At 33.0% G+C, this 21,831-nt stretch overlaps 1 protein-coding gene, 1 long non-coding RNA gene and 1 other non-coding gene across 3 annotated transcripts; all 3 read right to left on the minus strand.

Annotated features, from left to right (window-relative positions):
* Positions 1–598: 598 nt before the first annotated feature.
* On the minus strand, positions 599–1,372 carry LOC102620812 (inhibitor of trypsin and hageman factor-like). Its single transcript, XM_052436627.1, has 2 exons — positions 1,152–1,372; positions 599–983 (listed from the first exon to the last, which is right to left on the minus strand). Exons 1-2 carry the CDS (start codon positions 1,315–1,317, stop codon positions 790–792), a joined length of 360 nt encoding a protein of 119 aa, XP_052292587.1. The 5' UTR covers positions 1,318–1,372; the 3' UTR covers positions 599–789.
* An 8,926-nt stretch (positions 1,373–10,298) lies between these two features.
* On the minus strand, positions 10,299–11,080 carry LOC127900988 (uncharacterized). Its single transcript, XR_008052948.1, has 2 exons — positions 10,775–11,080; positions 10,299–10,606 (listed from the first exon to the last, which is right to left on the minus strand). It is a non-coding gene; the product is annotated as an uncharacterized LOC127900988 (long non-coding RNA).
* A 599-nt stretch (positions 11,081–11,679) lies between these two features.
* On the minus strand, positions 11,680–11,783 carry LOC127901690 (small nucleolar RNA R71). The gene has a single exon (XR_008053934.1). It is a non-coding gene; the product is annotated as a small nucleolar RNA R71 (small nucleolar RNA).
* Positions 11,784–21,831: the final 10,048 nt, after the last annotated feature.

Below are 21,831 nucleotides of genomic sequence, written 5' to 3' on the forward strand. Positions count from 1 at the left end.
ATTAGTGGCTAAAGCTGAAGTAACAGTTGAGTCCTACATAAAAATTAAAGCCCCTCAAATGAAAGCAAGTTCAAGGCAAGTGTCTGCAACTCAGCCAAGCTGGACACTTCCTCTTAAAAGCTGGTTCAAAGTGAACGTGGATGCCACCATCAAGTCTAAAAATCAATGCTAAGCCTGGGATTGTCACCAGGAATCACAAGGGAGAGTTTGTAGCTGCTGAGTGAAGAAGTCAAAATACTATGACAGTGTAGCATCTGCAGAAGCTGAAGCAACTAATTAGGGCTAGGAAATTGCAGAAGAGGCAACAAGTGTACCACTGATACTTGAAACAGATTGGCAAGACGTAATAAATTTAATTGCTAACAAGAAGAACAGCTAGCTGGAGATTTTTTGGGCTATTTCTGAAGTTCAAGAAAAGCTTCGGAGACTAAGTTATGCTATAATTCAACATACTTCTAGAACTTGTAATCGCAAAATTAGCTTTCTGGTGTTTTTTTGGGGACTTGCCCAACTCATCTCTTGTATCCTTTTTCTTAGTATGATTCTGTGAAAGCGTGCTTTCTTATCAAGGGGAAAAAAAAACTAAATAAAAAAAGTGTAGACATAAAGGTTGTATTATTACACTCATTCGTAGAACCCGATTGTTGGATATCACGCACATCCATGCATGCTCTATTAAACAACACTACTTGTTCATTTATTTTACTAATACATAGTTAAGTGATTATAAACAAGCAGTTAATCCTGACCATCCATCCAGCCATGATGATTGCAGATAATCGTCGAAGTTCAGCCAATCCGAGGAACTTGAACCACCTTCTCATATTTGTCAACCACAACTCGAACCCGATCACAACGAAAATCTTGTGTAACTGGAGTTCCCTCAAGTATTATGATTGCATGAACATTAGGATTCTCTTTCTGTATCGTAGCAGCAGCAATCTCCCCGTTTACACCAACCAGTTCTGGCCATGAACTCTTGCCTGCAGTTATATTTCATATAAGAATTACTAAGTTGTTAAAACTTGTTCAACAGCCAATTATGGCCATATTTTAAAAGTCCATGGACCTAACTCATATTAAAAAATTAGCTCAGTTGTATTATTAACCCAGTAATTATTAGGATAATGTCCTCAATAATAATTACGTACCATTACACTCAAATTGAGTTACGATATCGCAATTGCTGGTAGCCGTGAGGAGCTGCTGGCCATCGGAATGAAGCACTAACGGCTCATGACGAGCAGCCAAAGATGGTTTTGCAGCAAAGGCAAAGAGAAATACGAAGAAAGCTAGTGCTAGTACTGTGTTCTTCATTGTTGATTAATTTTCAATTATTTTGAAGGCTGTTAGACAGGTGGAAATTAAAGCACAAGAGCTTGCTATTTATAGAGCTTGAAGGAATAGATAGATGGTCACTGCACTGTTGCATACTGATCAATCAATTAGGCGTGTGGACATGACTTTCTCATCAAAATATCTTGATTTTCATTTTTTATTTCTTTTTTTAGTAACTAGTCACCTCTAATTGTTGGATCTTTAATTCAACATTATTGGATCCTTAATCTAATGTTGATCTTATATGTAAATAATTACTCGTTACAAACTATTATATAAAGTTAGTCCAATTAAAAGGGATCTATTAACATTTACAATAATACGAGCTTCAATGTATTTAATAGGGCGCGAGCTTCAATTTATTTAATAGGGTGTGAGCTTTTAATGTGTAGATACTTACGGATAATTTCTATTTTTATGGTGGGCTGAAATTGGAATACCTAAAGACAGCAGAAAAAGTTGTCTATATAAGTGGTTATAGTCCCTAGGTCACATATATTATTTGATTCTTTATGACATCCCATCATTAGGAAGAGAGTATAGATAAACTTAAAGGGTTCTTTAAGAGAATGTATTGATCTGGAATGTCAACTACACAACTCTAGAGAGTAATTGTACAATATAGATTCAATTACACTTCTGTATATTTTGTTATTGATGCTTAGTATACAACATGAATGTTTCTGAATTATAAGTGATGGCTTTCACCAAAGGATTATTGTTCTAACAAGTGAAATCAAAGCCTCTTCATATTGAATAATTGAGAATTGACTTTATTTTCAATTAATAATTAAAGTTTTGATGTTCTCTAATTTAATAATTTCAGTATTGTTGAATTTGAGAACAATGTGTGGTTGTCTTATGGTATTGAGGAAATTAAATCAGTAAATTAATATATATATATATATATATATATATATATATATATATATAGTTGGATTTATGTAATTTCTGTGGATATCAATCGGCCCAAAGGAAGATCCATATTTGATAGAATTGCATGTGCATTTGTGGCAATAAATACATGATGATTTTTTGGTTTTGCATGTGAACAATAAATTGGTGTAAAGGAAAATTATTGTTTGACGTGTTCTCATTATCAATGTTTGATTACTGCACCGAGATATCACTTATATGTTAATACTCTGTCCAAAGATAAAATATTAATGGAGCGTCCGGTATCTTGAGATGGAGTTTACCTTTATTTAAATTTATTTTTGTTTTATGACTTTATTTGAATTTATTTCTACAATTATAATAGAAATAAAAGACTAAACACATACCATAGTTAATTCTAATTAAAATAGAAAATCTTAAAATAATAAAAATCTTATAATTCTAAAATAATGTCCTACATCATAAGAGATTTAGAGTTTAAATTCTGTAACGTGGAGGGAGTTAGATTAGTGTTAGACTAAGTAATAAAATAAATAAATAAAAACTTAATTTTTGGAAAAACTCCAAAGGTTAGATGATTGATTATTTTGCCGAATGCTGTTTCATTGGAGAGGCACCGACAAACTTCATGGCAAAGATTGAATCACGAGTTTCTTATTGCTATTATCTCCTTTTGTCAATTCAATTCTGTGTTTTGTACATTTCCTTGTTCACCTTTTTGGATAATCGCAAAATGTGGACCGTAAACGCATGCATTAATCATTTCATCCATAGTATCATAATGCATTTATTTTTTCTACCACACCTACTGAAAAGATTGATCATAAGTGTCTTCTTCTTTTATTTTAGGACTTTGATTCCTCGAATAATGATGTAAGTTATCTAAATTACAAAATTATGCCAAATAGGCGGCCCCCAACAAGTGATATAACTTAGTTAGGGATCTCTTCATCTATAATATTAACTTTGTACGATAGTTTTTGCATTATTTAATACGTAGGCTCCATATGGATGTGATGAGGGACTAATTTCTACGCAAGTGGGTCCCAATGCGACTTTCACTACATCACGTGATTCTCTTAAGCGTTACGCGTCGAAAACCTTCTTGGACTTTCCTCAGTGGGTCCCAATTGGCTTGACGGATTGTTATGTGAATAAAACAAAACAAATAGTATAAGGATCCTAAGTTATAAGTAATGTAATTTATAATTACTTACGTACATAAAGAGTCAGTGAATCCTACATAAATACTGTTTATGTGAGTGGTTGTAAGTTAATTTATCTAGGATAAATAATTGTTGGTCATTTCTCTGAGTGTCTGTCTACTATGCATCTGGTGTATGTATGGTTGATTCTGCCATGACATGTTACACATGTGCAACAATGATTGTAAAGTAACCGGTTATTCCGGTTGAATTCACAATTCTCACTGTTTGTGTTAATGTTCCAAGTTATTTACACTTTGTCACAAGTTCTGCTGTTAAGTCTCTTATCATCACAACTGTTGCTTATTAATGTTCAAAAGTGTTATTTTCCATGTCATAAGTACTCTAATTGGTCTCTTGTTGTCTCAAATACTAAACATTAAGTCACAAATTTATTAAGAAATGTTCCTCATATTTGTACTTTGATATATATATATATATATTTAACTGAAGATAAATATAACGTATTAACATGATTTATATATATATATTGTTAATTACAAATAAATATAATAACATTGCAAAGGCAAATAGGATCAAATTTAGTTTTGTCATTACTAAATTATTTAACGATAAAATTCAACAAATTTGTTTTCCTATTTTTAAAGTAATATATTTCAAGTCACAACCTAGACTAATATAATTTCTTTTAGTGGATGGTAGTTGAATTGAAATAAATGGAGAGAAACAAATTGGACCAGGTGGAGCATGAAACTGTAGAGTGGGATTTAGATGCAAGAGGCTTGGAGTTGGTATTATGAAACTTGATGAAGAAAATCAAAGTGATGTTAACGAAAATGTTCTAGAGGTAAAAAATGTTAATCTCTTAGTTAGTGTTAGGCATGCATGGATATTATTTATTAATTTAAATGGCCATTGAACAATTGAACCTTAGTACGATTAAATTTATTTTATGATCTTTTTTAACTGAATTGGTTAAAAAAAATATTATGTTGATAATTTCAATACTATACCGATGAATATATGTTTAGTGAGGCTTGGTTCAATATAGCGTGTGTGGTGATATTGCATAAACGATATAAAATGTTCGTAAAAAGTACATGTGGGTATTGAGATTTGAAAAAAGTTTACAATCAGCTCGCTCGAAACTAGATGAGACTTTTGAGTGGAAAAGAAACCCATGATAAGAAAGTGCTTCACTATTATAATTTATATGGAAAAACAACTATCGCCAAAGTAATTGCATTTCCAACTAGTTCTATTTCTATGATCAATTCAACATTGAATAAATTGATAATTTCATAGTGTAATTAAAGTAACCATACCTGTTTACAAACTATTGTAACCATTCCTTTGGTCATAATAATTTGCTAATTTGGTGTTTGAGACTAGTAATATTGGATCCCGAATAGGCGTTGGGCGAGGCCATAGTGCATATCAAAGTTAAATTATATTACAATGGTATCCTAATTTGATATAGTAATACTGAAATTGAAATCATGCAAAGACGAATTAAACGAGTAAAATGAAGGATAAAAGGTTAATGAAAAAAATTTATGACTGTAAAGAGGAAATAAAATAATTATTTACAATAAATGCACTTTATTTCTAATAAATACAAATAAAAAATATTTGTATAATTAATCTATTAAATCATTCTTATCAGTTAATAATCATACTAATAAAGTAGAATTGACCATTTGGAAATAATGAATTTTGTATAAAACAAAAAGAATGTTAAAGTAAACTTTTGGTATGTTTATTTTTTAAGGGTAAAATAATCAATTTCGATTTAGACTAAAGCAATCTTAATAGTCAAATGTAATAAAAAAATCTAAATCACAAAAAATAAATTAAAATATAAAAAATATATATTAAGATAGATTTAATTGATTAATTCTTTAGAATTCTTCTTTATTTGAAATTTTTAAAAATAATGTGAATCTTTTATAATTAATTTTTAAAAGTACAATGGATTTATAGAATTTGTGTGGTAAAAATATCACCACTCTATAAACTATTATAGACAAAAATTCAGTGTCAATAAATGGCATATATATTTTTGTTAAGATTTTTGTTTTTTAATTTTTGCATAGGCCATCACGAGAGCAGGGGTTGCCTTTTTTTTTTCTTTCTATTCTCTTCATTTCATTTTTTTTTTCCGATTTCACATAAACATCGCAGACACATTTACAGATTTACTGGGCCGCCATGTTCTAGTTCTCCCATTTTCACTACAACATCAACTGGGCCACCTAGTTCTTGCGATTCCTTTAATCAACATCAACCGTTGATTGTATAGTACTTTATATCCTACGGTTATTATTTTTTCCATATATTAAATTCCGCGCAGTCTGTCAATGGAACTGGTGCATAGCAATCGTATCCTTTCTTTTGTAGACAAACTTGTGTGAGGGCACGTGCAACCCCTAATTATGTTGGGGAGTCAACATTCCATGCATCTCTGTATGTTATACAGCGCACGCAGAAAATCGGTATTACCGGTTAATATAATAAAATTACAATTTCATTTATTTTTAATGTGAAAAAATTATAAAAAAGGAAAAAAAGATAAATATGGAATTAAATGAGGCAAAAGATTGTAATAATTTTAAATTTATAAATAATAGAAGAGACTATACAAATATTATAGTTTATGTCAAAAAAGAGATATATTCCTACTTATTTTGTAACATTCCAATATTTGTGGTGCATGTTTCAAGTTTACTTTTTAAATTCTTATTTTTTGTTAAGATTTATCTAAATTTTGGTAACTTATTTTAACTCATTTTTCCACCAACATTTGGTTCCATATTTTCACTTTTTTCATTAAATTCCAACTTTTTAGGTAGATATTTAGGTTTATTTTTCATATCTCTACATTCCATTAGACTTTATCTAGTTTTTGGTCAGTTATTCCAACTTATTTTCCACCACCTTTTGGTACTACATTCTTACTCTTTTTATCGAATTCCAACATTTTGGGTAAATATATTAGGTTCAGTTTTTAGATCCTTACTTTTCATTAAAATTTATCAAATTTTTTATAACTTGTTGCAACCTGGGGGTTAACCTCTTCAGCTCTTATTCCCGCCAAATTTTGGTTTGATATTCCTACTCTTTTTACTGAATTCCAATATTTGCATGAATGTTTCAGGTTTATTTTTCAAATATCCATTTTTCATTGGAATTTATCAAATTCTCATCATGTCATTCCAACTTCTGGGTTATGCTCTTCCACTCATTTTCCCACCATTTATTGGTTTTATATTCCCCCTCATTTTATTGGATTCCAACATTTGGGTAAATATATCAAGTTTTGTTTTTATATCCCAACTTTTCATTAAAATTTATCAAATTCTTTGTAAGTTGTTCCAACTTTTGGGTTAATCTCTTCAACTCTTTTTTTACCAAATTTTGCTTGACAGTTGAGAGATATTAGTAGTGCTAGTGAATAATTCAGCGCTGAATGAAAAATTAACTTTGGATATAGTTACAGATAGGTTGTGGAATAAAGAATCTAAAAGAAAGAGTGTTGAAGCAGCTCCCTCAAAGTCAGATGCACTTGTTTCAAAAAAGAAAGAAAGGCGAGGAAGGAACTAAAGTAGAAATTCCAGCCATAGTTGATGGTGATTTAGATATTATTTATGATGAGAGCTCAGTAAATCTCACTTTCCATACTAGTGATTGGTAATTAATTCGAGTGCTTCATTTCATGTTACTGCACATTGTGATTACTTCACATCTAATGATGATTATGGGCATGTTCGGATGGGAAATGAGGGGGCATCCATAATTGTGGGCATAGAAGATATTTGCTTAGAGACCAGCATTGGCTATAAGTTATTACTTAAAGATGTCAGACATGTACCAGATATTCGCCTTAATTTGATCTCTACAGGCAAGTTTGATGATGATGGTTATACTAACCAATTTGGTGAAGGAAAATGGAAGCTCGCCAAAGGCTCCCTAATGTTAGCTAAGGAGAGGAAAGTAAACACTGTCTATCTTATAGAAGCCAAGATTAAGAAAGAAGATGTGAATGTGGCTGTAAAAGATTCTGACATTGAGATATGGAATAAAAGGATTGATCATATTGGTGAGAAAGGGTTGGAAACTCTTGCCAGAAAATGATTTCTACCCAGATTTGCAGGTATATTGTTGAGTATTAGAAAGTGTATATTTCTAAAGGAGAAAATCGTCATTTTATATTTCAAGTCTTACTAACACTTCTATGTATTTTAGTCTCTTGTAATTTAATTATATGTGTTTTATTTTAATTAAGTATTTTATGTATTTTAGGGGCATCATGGTCATTTTACAATGAACAAGAATTCAAACAGTAAAACGGACATCACTTTTGAACTCAGGACAGTCGAAAACTTTAGGAGAAGCATAAAAGGAAAAATAATATTGTTCACATGTACGGTACGGTCCATGTTACTGTTCACGACACTATTCACACATACGGAATGATGACGTGGCATTGACTGACGATGTGGCATTGACTGATGAGGGGTCACGATTCCATTGGAGAAAATTCTTATGCACTGTTGATCGGTGGCGTGGTAGCATGTTAGTGGACAAAAAATCGCGCGTATGGTACATGCATATACATAGGATTATTTTCAACCAAACCGCGTCACTGTTCAAGCCGGTTGACTGTTCAAACCACGTGGTCAAACTGCGTACTATTGACTGATGATGTGGCACAATCCTAAGCGTCCAAATTGTTTTTAATCCGATTGCCATGATTTACTCAATGTATCTATTAAAAGGGGTCTCCCCCCCTAATTTGGCATCCCTGAATCCATTTTTGAGCTCCATTTTCTGTAATTCATTCTCCATCTTGTATTTTCTATGTATTTTAATAAATTCTCATTTTGCCCCTAGTTCAATTATGAGTAGCTAATTTTTTTTCAAGCTTGGGTTGAAGGTGAAGTCTCAACATGTGTGATGGGCTTTATTTGGTAAATTTACTTTCTCTTCTCCTCTAATTATTGTAGATGTTTTGACTTTTCGTCGACAAATAATAATAATCTTGTCTAGATACCGCTCTAGTTTCACCGGTTCCTTAGTACAAGGTTATTATTATTTTGCACGATAAGCCCTAAATACCATATTGATTAGAGTGTGGTTCATGAGGAGTGGAAATCCCCCCTCATGATTTAATTGGCATTAATAAGGAATATTTAGCCCATGGTGTATGTTGATGCGGATCTAGATACCCAAGTACGTCATTTCAACAGATCTTCACTTCAATTTATTATCCTCATTTTAATTTAAATTTTAGAATATTTCAAATCATCTTTACCACAAATCCAACCACCCATTTAGAAAAATTAATTCTACATACAATTAAAATCTACCTTCTCGTGGGATCGACACTCGTCACCATTAATCTATATTACAATAAATTCGTGCACTTGCGAGTTCAATAAAATTTGTACAACAATTTTTGGCGCCGTTGCTGGGGAGGTAAGTTATTTGAATTTGTAGCAGTAATTTTTGTAAATAATTTCTTTTAGTTATTTAGTGGTCAATGATAATATTTATTAAAAATTATAAAATTACTTTAATAGGTAAATTTCTAAAAGTTATGTTATAGAAAGAATAAAATAAGATTATCAAATAAGTAGAAGATATTTTAACATTTAAAAAATTATTTAACCTCCATTCTAAAAAATCCAAAATTTATGTTTTTGCTAGTAAAGGTCAGATAACTTTTTAAGCTTTAAAAGCTTTACCAAAAAAAAAAAAATCAAACAACAAAATAAATTTTAATAAGAGTTTACAAGATTAAATAAGTATTTATAATCTTTAGATAAGTCATACCAAATACACATTTATTTATCCTTAACTATAATTTTATTTGAGGTGGGTTTTATAAAGATAATGAGGGGGCGCCAATGGCTTCACTCTTTTTTAAGGAAATAGTGATATTTCACCTCCAAAACTTATCTCATTAAGTCATATTTAACTCAAAATGTCTAAAATACTTACTAAAATAATTTTTATTTTCAAAAAGTACCCATTTTTTTTTCCCTCCCCTATCTCTCGTTCTCCTCCACCTCTTTCATTTCCTTTCCTGCCAAACACCCATCACAACAATTGACTTTTATATTAAAGATTGAAAATTAGCGCGTTTGCTTTACGAAGACAATACTGATACCAACAATCCAATGACTCAACCATCATTCTCCAAGGTTTCTAATAGTTTCTGTGTTTTTTTTTTTTTTTCGTTTGCAATTTGTATTGATTTATTTATTTTAGTGAGTTAATGCTTTTAATATAAGTACTATGTGTCTACAATTACTTATGAAAAGTCATATTTTCAGTTCCAAGACCATTGCTGGCCAACATGTGACTTGAAATTCAATGAGTTTGGAGCTGCAGAGTTAAATTAAATGAATAAGACCGAAAAAAAAAAAACTAAATGAATAAGGGTATTTTGAAAATTAATAGAGAAAACTAAGAAGTGGGCTGTTGAAATATATTGAAGGGTCAAATCTCATCACTTTTCTTAAGCCACATCAAACAAAACAAATAAAAAAAAAAATTGTCGGCCATTTCTCGACCGTAATTGAAGTCGCATCCGTAAACATGAGATTTTTTGGGCTATTTCTGAAGTTCAAGAAAAGCTTCGGAGACTAAGTTATGCTATAATTCAACATACTTCTAGAACTTGTAATCGCAAAATTAGCTTTCTGGTGTTTTTTTGGGGACTTGCCCAACTCATCTCTTGTATTCTTTTTCTTAGTATGATTATGTGAAAGCGTGCTTTCTTATCAAGGGTAAAAAAAACTAAATAAAAAAAGTGTAGACATAAAGGTTGTATTATTACACTCATTCGTAGAACCCGATTATTGGATATCACGCGCATCCATGCATGCTCTATTAAACAACACTACTTGTTCATTTATTTTACTAATACATAGTTAAGTGATTATAAACAAGCAGTTAATCCTGACCATCCATCCAGCCATGATGATTGCAGATAATCGGCGAAGTTCAGCCAATCCGAGGAACTTGAACCACCTTCTCATATTTGTCAACCACAACTCGAACCCGATCACAACGAAAATCTTGTGTAACTGGAGTTCCCTCAAGTATTATGATTGCATGAACATTAGGATTCTCTTTCTGTATCGTAGCAGTAGCAATCTCCCCGTTTACACCAACCAGTTCTGGCCATGAGCTCTTGCCTGCAGTTATATTTCATATATGAATTACTAAGTGGTTAAAACTTGTTCAACAGCAAATTATGGCCATATTTTAAAAGTACATGGACCTAACTCATATTAAAAAATTAGCTCAGTTGTATTATTAACCCAGTAATTGTTAGGATAATGTCCTCAATAATAATTACGTACCATTACACTCAAATTGAGTTACGATATCGCAATTGCTGGTAGCCGTGAGGAGCTCCTGGCCATCGGAATGAAGCACTAACGGCTCATGACGAGTGTAATCACATAATTTCTTTTAGTTGTTTTCTTGTAATTGTTTTTTCTCTTATTTAAAAAAAAAGTGAATCAGCATTTAGAGGTAAGAATTTCTTTTTTTTTCTTTTCTTTAAAATTATGTAATTTAATTTTTAAGTTATTTTTCTTTGCAATTTTTGTTTGTTTATCTTACTAATTTATTTTTAGTTAATTTTTTTTTCTTTTCACGTATTTATTTTTTAGTGTGTTATAGTAAGGTTGTAACAACGCGATAATGTTAGTACCGTAATTTTTCCTTCTTCTTTATTTTTATTCGTTTTGTTCCTATTTATTTTTGTATTCTTTGCATGCATGGTCGAAGATCACTATTACCTAATCTTGAACCTATAGACCTTGAATTAGAAAAAATACTGCGCACACACAAACACGTTAAAATATAAAATGGATTTGCAACAACAAGCACCACCACAGGAGAGGCCATTTAAGGACTGCTTTAGCCCCTTAGCTAATTTGAGTACATCATGCATAAGATACCCAAATGTAGCTACTAGGAGTTTTGAGTTAAAATCTAGTGTGCTAAATTGTCTGCCAACATTTTATGGCCTAGAAAATGAGGACCCATATAATCATCTGAATGATTTTCATGCTGTTTGTCAAACTTTTAAATATGAGAATTTTTCAGACGATGATGTTAAACTCAAATTATTCCCATTTTCTTTAAAGGATAGAGCTCGTTCATGGCTCGATACATTGCTTGCTAATAGCATTACATCATAGGAACAAATGGTAACAAATTTTTGAATAAATACTTCCCAGTGCATAAAACTAATGCTATTCGCAGGGAAATCTCAGAGTTTACCCAGAGAGAAGACGAACAGTTTTTCGAAATATGGGAGCGATTCAATAGGTTACTCTTGAAGTGTCCACATCATGGGTACAAGAATGACACCAATGTCAATATTTTTTGGAGGGATTATTGCCATATGTGAAAGAATGGCTAATGGAAACAAGTAGAGGAGAGATAATGTCAAAAAGTGCATCAGAGATTTGGGAATTCTTCCAGCGACAAGTGGATAATTCCCAACAACGGAGTCGATCACTCAGGAATACTAAAGAATTAAGAGAGTGAATGAGGTTCACATTGGCGAGTCAAGTTTGGGAATTAAGAAGTCAAAGAGATAATTGAAGGTCTTTCTCGACAAATAGCATAATTAACGACTGCTAAATCAACAGAACCACATGACTATGACTCATATTCATATCAAGCCAATACCATAAGTGTCATGAGAAAACCATCAAATTACAATCCGTACTCCAACACATATAACCCTGGATGGAGAGATCACCCCAATTTTTCATGGTCTCAAGGATTCCAACAGAATGGACCAGCAGTTCCAGCTCCACCAATGCAACAAATTCCTCAAGTTTCTCAAGCCTCTCAACCACCATTTAGACTATAAAATTAGAACCAGAACTACTCTCAACCCAGACCATGGGAGGATTCATTCCAGAATTTCAAGAATCTTACTCACTCCACGATTGAGCAACAGAACTGCACCATTGATGAAATACGAAATGAGATGAGAGCAGGCTTCAACTTACAAGCCCAATCAGTTTCAAGCCTCGAGAAGATGGTGAGATAACTTGCTTCTTCAGTTTAGACCTTGGCAATGACTGTTGAGAAAGGCAAGTTTCCAAGTTAACCAGTGCCTAATCCTAAAGGAGTGCATGAAGTAAGTACCAGTTCACCTCAGCAGTACAGAGAGGTCAAAGCCGTCATGACCTTGCGAAAAGGAAAAGAAGTCGACAATAAAGTGGAGATGCCAGTGACAAAAACAAATCAAATTGTACTTGAAAATACTGAGGATTCACCATCAGAGGAAAAAGAAGAAACAGACCCACGAGAATATGTTCCTAAAGCTCCATTTCTCCAGAGGTTAGCTAAAGGAAAGAAAGGAAAATCCACAGGTGAGATTTTTGAAATCTTCAAATAGGTAAGTGTTAACATTCCTTTATTTGATGCTATAAAACAAGTGTCATCTTATGTCAAGTTTCTTAAAGACCTTTGTACTAAAAAGATAAACATTCACGTTCAAAAGAAGGCATTTTTAACAGAAAATGTTAGTTCTATACTCTAATATAAAATTCCTCTAAAATACAAATACCCAGGCTCCCCCACTATCTCATGTAGTATAGGGAACCACACAATTGAGAATGCTTTGTTGGATTTAGGAGCTAGTGTAAATCTGTTGCATTATTCAGTATTTGTGAAACTTGGACTGGGAGAATTACACCCAACTCCAGTAGTGTTACAGCTTGCAGATCGATCCACGAAAATACCTCGTGGAATTGTGGAAGACATGCTTATCCAGGTAGACAAGTTTTATTTTTCTGTTGATTTTATTGTAATTGACACTAAACCAATCTAGGATTCAAGGAAGCACATCCCCATTATTCTAAGCCGACCATTCTTGGCAACTGCTGATGCTCACATTCAATACAGGACTGAAAATATGCAGTTGTCCTTTGGCAACATGACTATGGAGCTAAACATCTTCAACATTACCAAGCAACCTCACAATACAGATGATGGAATTGTTGATGTGGATTTAATTGAAACATTAGTTGATGACACTTTTGTTTCAAACCTTAGTGATGACCCTTTACAAACATGCTTAACTCACTTTGGTTTGGATTTTGATATTGACAGATCGATCAATGCCCTGCTTGACTCAGCACTATCTATGGACACTAATAAATAGAAATCAAGAGTTGAACAACTAGCACCATCAGAGAAAAAACTCATCCCATCATCAGAATTACCACCGAAACTCGAGCTCAAACCATTACCCAACACTTTGGAATATGCATTTTTGGGAGAAGAAAGTACTCTGCCGGTAATCATGTTATCATCCTTAAATGACGAACAAAAAGGTAAGTTGTTAGATGTTTTAAAAGAGCACAAAGGAGCATTAGGATGGACTATAACTGACATAAAAAGGTATAAATCCAGTAGACTGCATGCATTACATTCACTTTGATGAAAATGCTAAACCTACTAGGGAAATGCAACGTCGGTTAAATTCTATTATGAAAGAAGATGTTAGAACTGAAGTCCTTAACCTATTAGACGCATGTATTATTTATCTAATTTCTGATAGTTCATGGGTCAGTTCTATACAAGTTGTCCCCAAAAAGTCAGGAGTCACAGTAGTTACCAATGCTGATAATGAATTGATACCCACTAGAGTGACTACAGGATGACGTGTATGCATTGATTATAGAAAGTTAAACTCTGTCACATGTAAAGACCATTTTTCTTTACCATTTATCGATCAAATGCTTGATAGATTAGCAGATCATGAATTTTATTGCTTTCTAGATGGCTACTCAGGATATAATCAGATTCCCATAACACCAAAAGATCAAGAGAAAACTACTTTCACTTGCACTTTTGGCACTTTTGCATATACGAGGATGCCATTTGGATTATGTAATGCACCTGCTACATTTCAACGATGCATGTTGAATATTTTTTCTGATATGGTTGAACGATTCCTTGAAGTCTTTATAGATGACTTTTCTGTTTTTGGTGACTCATTTGATCAATGTTTACATCATCTAACACTAGTTCTGCAGAGATGTATCGAGAAAAACTTAGTCTTAAATTGGGAGAAGTGTCATTTTATAGTAAAACAAGGTATTGCTTTTGGTCATATCATTTCAAGCAAATGTATTGAGGTTGACAAAGCAAAGGTGAATCTCATTTCCAATCTACTTCCACCTAAAACAGTCAGAGAAGTAAGATCTTTCCTTGGACATGCTGGTTTTTATCGACGTTTCATTCTAGACCCTTATGCAATCTACTTGCTAAGGATGTACCTTTTATCTTTGATGATTCATGTCTTGTGGCATTTGAAAAATTAAAGCAGTTATTGACATCATCACCCATCATTCAGCCCTCAAACTGAAGCTTACCATTCGAGCTCATGTGTGATGCATCTGATTATGCAGTAGGAGCAGTTTTAGGACAAAAAGTTGATCGAATTCCTCATGTTATTTTCTATGCTAGTTTGACATTGAATGATGCACAGTTGAACTATTCAACTACTGAAAAAGAAATGCTAGCAGTAGTGTTTGCATTAGAGAAATTTTGATCTTATCTCATTGGTTGTAAAATAATTGTATTCATAGATCATGCTGCTCTTAAATATCTTCTCACAAAGAAAGATGCAAAAGTTAGGCTAATTCATTGGGTGTTACTTTTGCAGGAATTAGACTTGGAATTTAAAGATAAGAAAGATACAGAAAATGTTGTAGCTGACCATCTCTCTCGTTTCTATTTTGACACAATTACAGAGCCATTAACATTGAATGAGTCATTTCCAGATGAATAATTAATGAGTGTGGAAGTATTACCGTGGTATGCTGATATCGTTGATTATCTTGTTATAGGTCAACTTCCAGAGTATTGGACTAAGTAGGACAAAGCCAAATTTTTTGCAGAAATAAAGAATTTCTTTTGGGATGACCCTTATTTGTTCAAGTATTGTGTAGATCAAATTGTTAGACGACGTGTCCCAGAAAATAAAATTCAGAATATTATTTCATTCTGCCATGAACAAGCTTGTGGAGGCCATTTCAGTGCTAAGAAAACAACGACTAAAGTTTTACAATGTGATTTTTATTGGCCAACTATATTTCGAGATGCTTACACATTTTGCTCTTCATGTGATAGGTGTCAACGAATAGGGAGCATTACACGAAGGAACATGATGCCATTAAATCTAATTTTAGTGGTTGAGATTTTTTATATGTGGGGTATCGACTTCATGGGTCCCTTTCCCCCTTCTTTTGGCCATCAATACATATTGGTTGCTGTTGACTACGTATCAAAATTGGTAAAAGTAATTCCATATAGAACCAATGAGCACAAGGTGGTGATAGGAGTTTTGGAAAGCAATATTGTTTCACGCTTTGGATTCCCTCGAGCAATAATCAGTGATGGTGGTGCCCACTTTTGTAACAAAGCATTCAAGGCTCTTTTGACGAAGTATTCAATCACTCATAAAGTGGCGACCCCATATCATCCGTAAACTGGTGGCCAAGTTGAGATCTCCAATCGAGAAATAAAGCACATATTAGAAAAGACGGTGAGCCCGGATAGAAAAGATTGGTCATTAAGACTCGATGATGCATTATGGGCATATAGAATGGCTTTCAAGACCCTGATTGGGATGTCACGCTACAGGCTAGTGTATGAAAAACTTGCCACCCACCTATGGAACTCGAGCATCGTGCGTATTGGGACATCAAGAAATTCAACTTTGACATGCAGCAAGCTAGCTCAGAAAGAAGATTACAGCTGGCAAAACTTGAAGAAATTCGCAATAATGCATACGAAAATTCCAAGATTTACAAGCAGCGAATGAAAATCTTTCATGACAAGCAAATTATGAGAAACTCTTTCACTCCAGGTCAGAAAGTACTTTTATTCAATTCTTGTTTACACTTATTCTTAGGTAAGTTACGCTCTTGATGGTCTGGCCTATTTATTGTTCATACTGTTTTGCCACATAGGGCAATTGAAATTAAGAACTCAAAGAACGGTGTCACGTTTAAAGTTAATGGTCAAAGATTAAAGCCATATCTAGAGTACCAATCACATGGAGAGGACACCGAAATAAATTTGCATGACCCACCAGATTTGAATTGAGATTTTTCTTTCTTTTTGGTGATTTGATTTTTTCTTTCTTTTTACTATTCTTTTGCTAATTGAAATTATTTTTGCATAAGTGTGTTTGTTTAACCATTAAGTTTTCTCTTATCATTATTAATCATGAGTGCCATAACTAAACAGTTCCTCCTGGACATTCTTAGACTACTTCAATGTAGAAAATCTCATTTCAAAAGGCAGATTTGATTTTGTAAAACACATCATATTTGGGCTCTGCAACCACCAAAGTTAGTATCCCATGTTGAGGATTTAGAAAGCCAATTCAGAGACATTGAGAGAGGTGTCTACAACATCCAGTTGGAGCTTGAGGTAAATTCAATAAGAGGATGATTGTAATTTTCTTTATGTGTTTTAGTTTGTTTTTCTTTGTTTGTGTGCTTTAGTTTGTTACCCCAGTGAAGTGGCGGATAACAGTACTCCGTGACACTCAAGTCGGTTACTTCAGTTTCCCATAATAACTGATATTCTGAGGCAAAGGTATGGACAAAAATGAGATTTTAGCAAAGCTTCACAATCGATTCCCTTCACTTCCTCATAATGCCCTCTTTATAATCTATAAAGCTCGGATTGAACGCATGCGATTGCTCATGAGGAATAACATACCTGCTGACATCCGCTGGTTAATCGAGGCCAAAGTACGTTTGGTAGGTGAGTTGCCTCTAAAATTTATTGCATACATGCTTGGTTGTGGTAAAAGAAATTATGTAAGAAAACGAAGAGCTTGAAGAATTTTTGTTGTTGTCATAAGTGTGCCAGAATGAGATGCGATAAAAAACCATGATCTTTAGGAGTGGTGTTTGATAACAGGGAAGATAAGATTAAATTTATTAGGGATGGCTTGAATAAAGAGTCATTGGATGATATCTTTTTGTCTCTTGAAACGCATCCCAGTGGATATGTACAAGGAGCGATTCTCCAATTATGACCATTATTCTAGAAAGAGCATGCACGATATAGTCTCAGGAATCTGACGACCCTGTTTGTCAGTTTATAAGAAAATTGGATGGGAAGCCTATCCTCGACCTATAGAGGGCGTTCAAGCCGTTTCTGGACATAAAACCAGAGGAAGATGTGATCCACAGTCGCAACTACCTGTAAATACTTCACTGTTGTTTTATCATTTGCATTATTGTCTTTAATAATTTTATTTTATCATTGTTTGTTTTTTTTCTTTTTACTGTTTCCTTTTTGACTCTCGAGCCATGTGCTTTACACGTTAATTGACACTGACATGCTACCTCATACACAGCTGTGACCCACTGTCACCAAGATTCTTAAATATGATTTTTTGTCAAGCACTCACAAATTATTTTTGAGAAGTATCCCAATGGCAGCTACTCCAAAGAAACAATTCAAGAATATTTGTGTGCTTTCTGGATTTAAGTATGACAAACATAAAGAGTTCATTGAGGCAGTCATAAATCTTGGTCGAAGTATAGTAGAGAGAAAATTACAGTTGGTGTATGGAGGAGGTAACCGAAGGTTATCAAAATTGGTCTCAGAAGCTGCTTTTGTCAGAGGAAGTCAAGTGTTAGGCATCATCCCAAGAGCCCTAAAACCTTTGGGCAGTTTGTTTGACTCATCGACTAGAAAAGAGTTAGTCGTCTCAGGTATGCAAGAAAGAATAACTGAAATGCTTAATCATGCTGATGCTTGTATTTTCCTTCCAGAAGATCTTGTAACTCTAGAGGCACTTATCATATTAGCATCTTGGGCCCATCTGCATATTCACCAGAAACCCATCGGTTTGTTAAATGTTAATAATTTTTATGATGACTTCATCGCATTTCTTAACCATGCAATAAAAAACTATTTCATTCATTCCACAGCGAAAAAGCTTTTTATTTGTACTCACACTGTTAATGAGTTACTTGATCTATTACAGGCTTATAGACCGAAACCAGACCCCTGGACCTTTGTGTTAGAGCGTCCAAATAATGATGGTAATAGTAGCCGCAGTAAGAAGTACAAATTATATTTAACTCTCCACTTGTAAATATTTTCTTCTGTGTTACACCACTTAGATGATCTTTTCTAAACTCTACTTCTTTCCTTTAAAACATTGAGGACAATGTTTTGTCCTGGTTGGGGGGAGGGAATAGTCGATAATTGTGGAATCTGGTTAAGTTTTTACTAATTTTTTGTTATAGAGACTAATCGTGGCTAACTTTTTATGTTGAAGATGGCTGAATATGGAGTATAGTGACTCTACAAACACATCTTTTTCGTTTGAAAAAAATAAAAAAAAATTCCAGACATTTTCTTTTTCTTTATTAAGTTTTGACAATCATTTTTCTTCTTCTTTCTAATTTCTCCTTTATAAATATACATTTTCAAATTTTTAAGTTGAAGATGGCTGAATATGTAGGATAGTGCCTTTAGAAACGCATGCTCTTAGTAAAAAAAAAAACCATTTTCTTTTTCTATTATTTTAAGTGTAACTTTTCTAATTAGTTTTTCTGCATCATTTTTCACCTTTCATGTTTGGAATAGGTTGGGAGATAGATTGTAGTTCAAAAAAAAAAAATTGTGTGATTTGTTTTAACATTGGATGACATGATGACTTTTAAATTTTAGTATTTGTATTATCTTTGGTCTTAAGTGATGTTACGCCATGTTTGCTACTCTACATGTTGATGTCAGAGACAAATATGAGTTGTTTGAAGGAATGCACATGTTATAATGAATACCAAGTGAGTTTTTGAGCCTATTATTTTTCTTGGAGAATAACCTTTTTTGCCCATTCTTCATACATCTTAGTAGTTTATTATTTTATACATGATCTCTAGATTTCCTTTGAGTCAATCTTTAAAAAAAAAAAAAGTTAAATAAAATTAAAAAAAAAAGAGAAAAAATTGTGTGTTGCTACATCTTGAGGTCCATCGAACTAGTAGATATGGAAGATTATTTAGAGCCCTAAAAGACTATAGAAATGCCATCTTTGACCCGTTTGAGCCTTTCTAGCCATTCCTTTTGTGAAAAATTCATAGTTAACCCTTTTGAGCCTTTAAAAAAAATTTTTTCTTTGTCAAACTATCATCTTGACCCACTCCAATTTGGAGTATTACCCGATATCTTACAAATTTCATCACCTATTTATGTTTGAGAAAAATGTAAATAATTATTTTATTCAGTGAAGTTGTGCCAAACAAAAGAAAAAAAACAATAGAAAACCAAAAACAAATTGTTGTTTAAAAAAAAGAAAAAAATAATAATAAATAAGCAAAATGCATCTTGTAATTTCCAAAATATCTCTATTTTTTCTCAAACATATATTTTGTTTTTCCTATTTTCCTTCATTTGTCAGCCATGTCCCTAGCCTACGTTACGTCTTAATAAAAGTCCTTCTTGATTTTAGAAATCTATAGTCTGAAGTAGAAGCTAGTTTTATAGGCTAAAAAGATGTAGTGATACATATAAAAAAAGAAAAAAATAAATATTTGTTTGACTTGAGATCGTATTATTTCTAAGCTGAGGGCATATTTCTTTCATCTTGGTAAGAGCGTGTGATATTACTTCTTTATTATTTTCTCTCAATTACCATTCATTTTAGTGACTATTTTTATTGGGTTTAATTTCTTTGTGAGAGTGTCACTACTACAGGTGAGATTTTGGGGTTTGACATGTCATTCTTGAAATTAGCTGTGATAAAGTCTATTGGGCTGATTCATATGGATGGTTGGTGTGGGTGTGATGCTTCTGTAGACTGAAGATAATGCTTATATTTTTATTTGATTGCTATCATTAGTTTGATTGAATAAACATGAGTGTTTAAAAAAAAAACATTTTGGATTTGAATTTTATTTTTATTTATTTGCTAGGGACTAGTAATAAGCTGGTTGGGGGGTGTGTTGAGTGTTAGAAAGTGTATATTTATAAAGGAGAAAATCGTCATTTTATATTTCAAGTCTTACTAACACTTCTACTTTTATGTATTTTAGTCTCTTGTAATTTAATTATGTGTGTTTTATTTTAATTAAATATTTTATGTATTTTAGGGGCATCATGGTCATTTTACAATGAACGAGAATTCATATAGTAAAACAGACATCACTTTTGAACTCAGGATAGTCGAAAACCTTAGGATGAGCATAAAAGGAAAAATGACATTGTTCACATGTACAGTACTATCCATGTTACTGTTCACGACATTGTTTACACATACGGAACGATGACGTGGCATTAATCGATGATGTGGCATTGACTGATGAGGTGTCACGATTCCATTGGAGAAAATTCTTATGCATTGTTGATCGGTGACGTGATAACATGTTAGTGGACCAAAAATCATGCGTACGGTACATGCATATACACATGATTATTTTCAACAAAACCACGTCACTGTTCAAGCCGGTTGACTGTTCAAACCGTGTCACTGTTCAAACTGCGTACTGTTGACTGATGACGTGACACAATCCTAAGCGTCCAAACTATTTTTAATCCGATGGTTATGATTTACTCAATGTATCTATAAAAAGAGGGTCTCTCCCCCTTAATTTGGCATCCATGAATCCATTTTTGGGCTCCATTTTTTGTAATTCCTTCTCCATCTTGTATTTTCTATATATGTTAATAAATTCCTATTTTGCCCCTAGATCAATTATGAGTAGCTAATTTTCTTTCAAGCTTGGGTTGAAGGTGGAGTCTCAACATGTGTCATGGGTTTTATTTGGTAAATTTACTTCCTCTTCCCCTCTAATTATTGTGGATGTTTTGACTTTTTGTCGATAAATAATAATAATCTTGTCTCGATACCGCCCTACTTTTACCGGCTTCCTAGTACAAGGTTATTATTATTTGGCACGATAAGCCCTTAGTACCATATTGATTAGAGTGTGGTTCATGAGGAGTGGAAACCCCCCCTCATGATTTAATTGGTATTAATAAAGAATATTTAGCCCGTGGGGCATGTTGATGCGGATCTAGATACCTAAGTACGTCATTTCAATAGATCTTCACTTCAATTTTTTCTCGTCATTTTAATTTAAAATTTAGAATATTCCAAATCATCTTTACCACAAATCCAACCACCCATTTAGAAAAATTAATTCTACACCCATTTAGAAAAATTAATTCTACACACAATTAAAATCCACCTCCTCGTGGGATCGATACTCATCACCATTAATCTATATTACAATAGATTCGTGCACTTACGAGTTCAATAAAATTTTCACAATATATATCCCTCAAAACTTGTGTTAATTGCTTAGCTGGAAAGACACACGGAGTAGTTTTTAAAAGCTTT

This window comes from Citrus sinensis, chromosome 3 (genome assembly GCF_022201045.2).
Source record: "Citrus sinensis cultivar Valencia sweet orange chromosome 3, DVS_A1.0, whole genome shotgun sequence".
NCBI lineage: Eukaryota > Viridiplantae > Streptophyta > Magnoliopsida > Sapindales > Rutaceae > Citrus > Citrus sinensis.

Coding starts and splice junctions, on each gene's coding strand:
- LOC102620812 (XM_052436627.1), bottom strand. CDS start 1,317: ATGAAGAACACAGTACTAGCACTAGCTTTCTTCGTATTTCTCTTTGCC. Junction 984..1,151: donor AACTCAATTTGAGTGTAATG/GTACGTAATTAT, acceptor ATATAACTGCAG/GCAAGAGTTCATGGCCAGAA.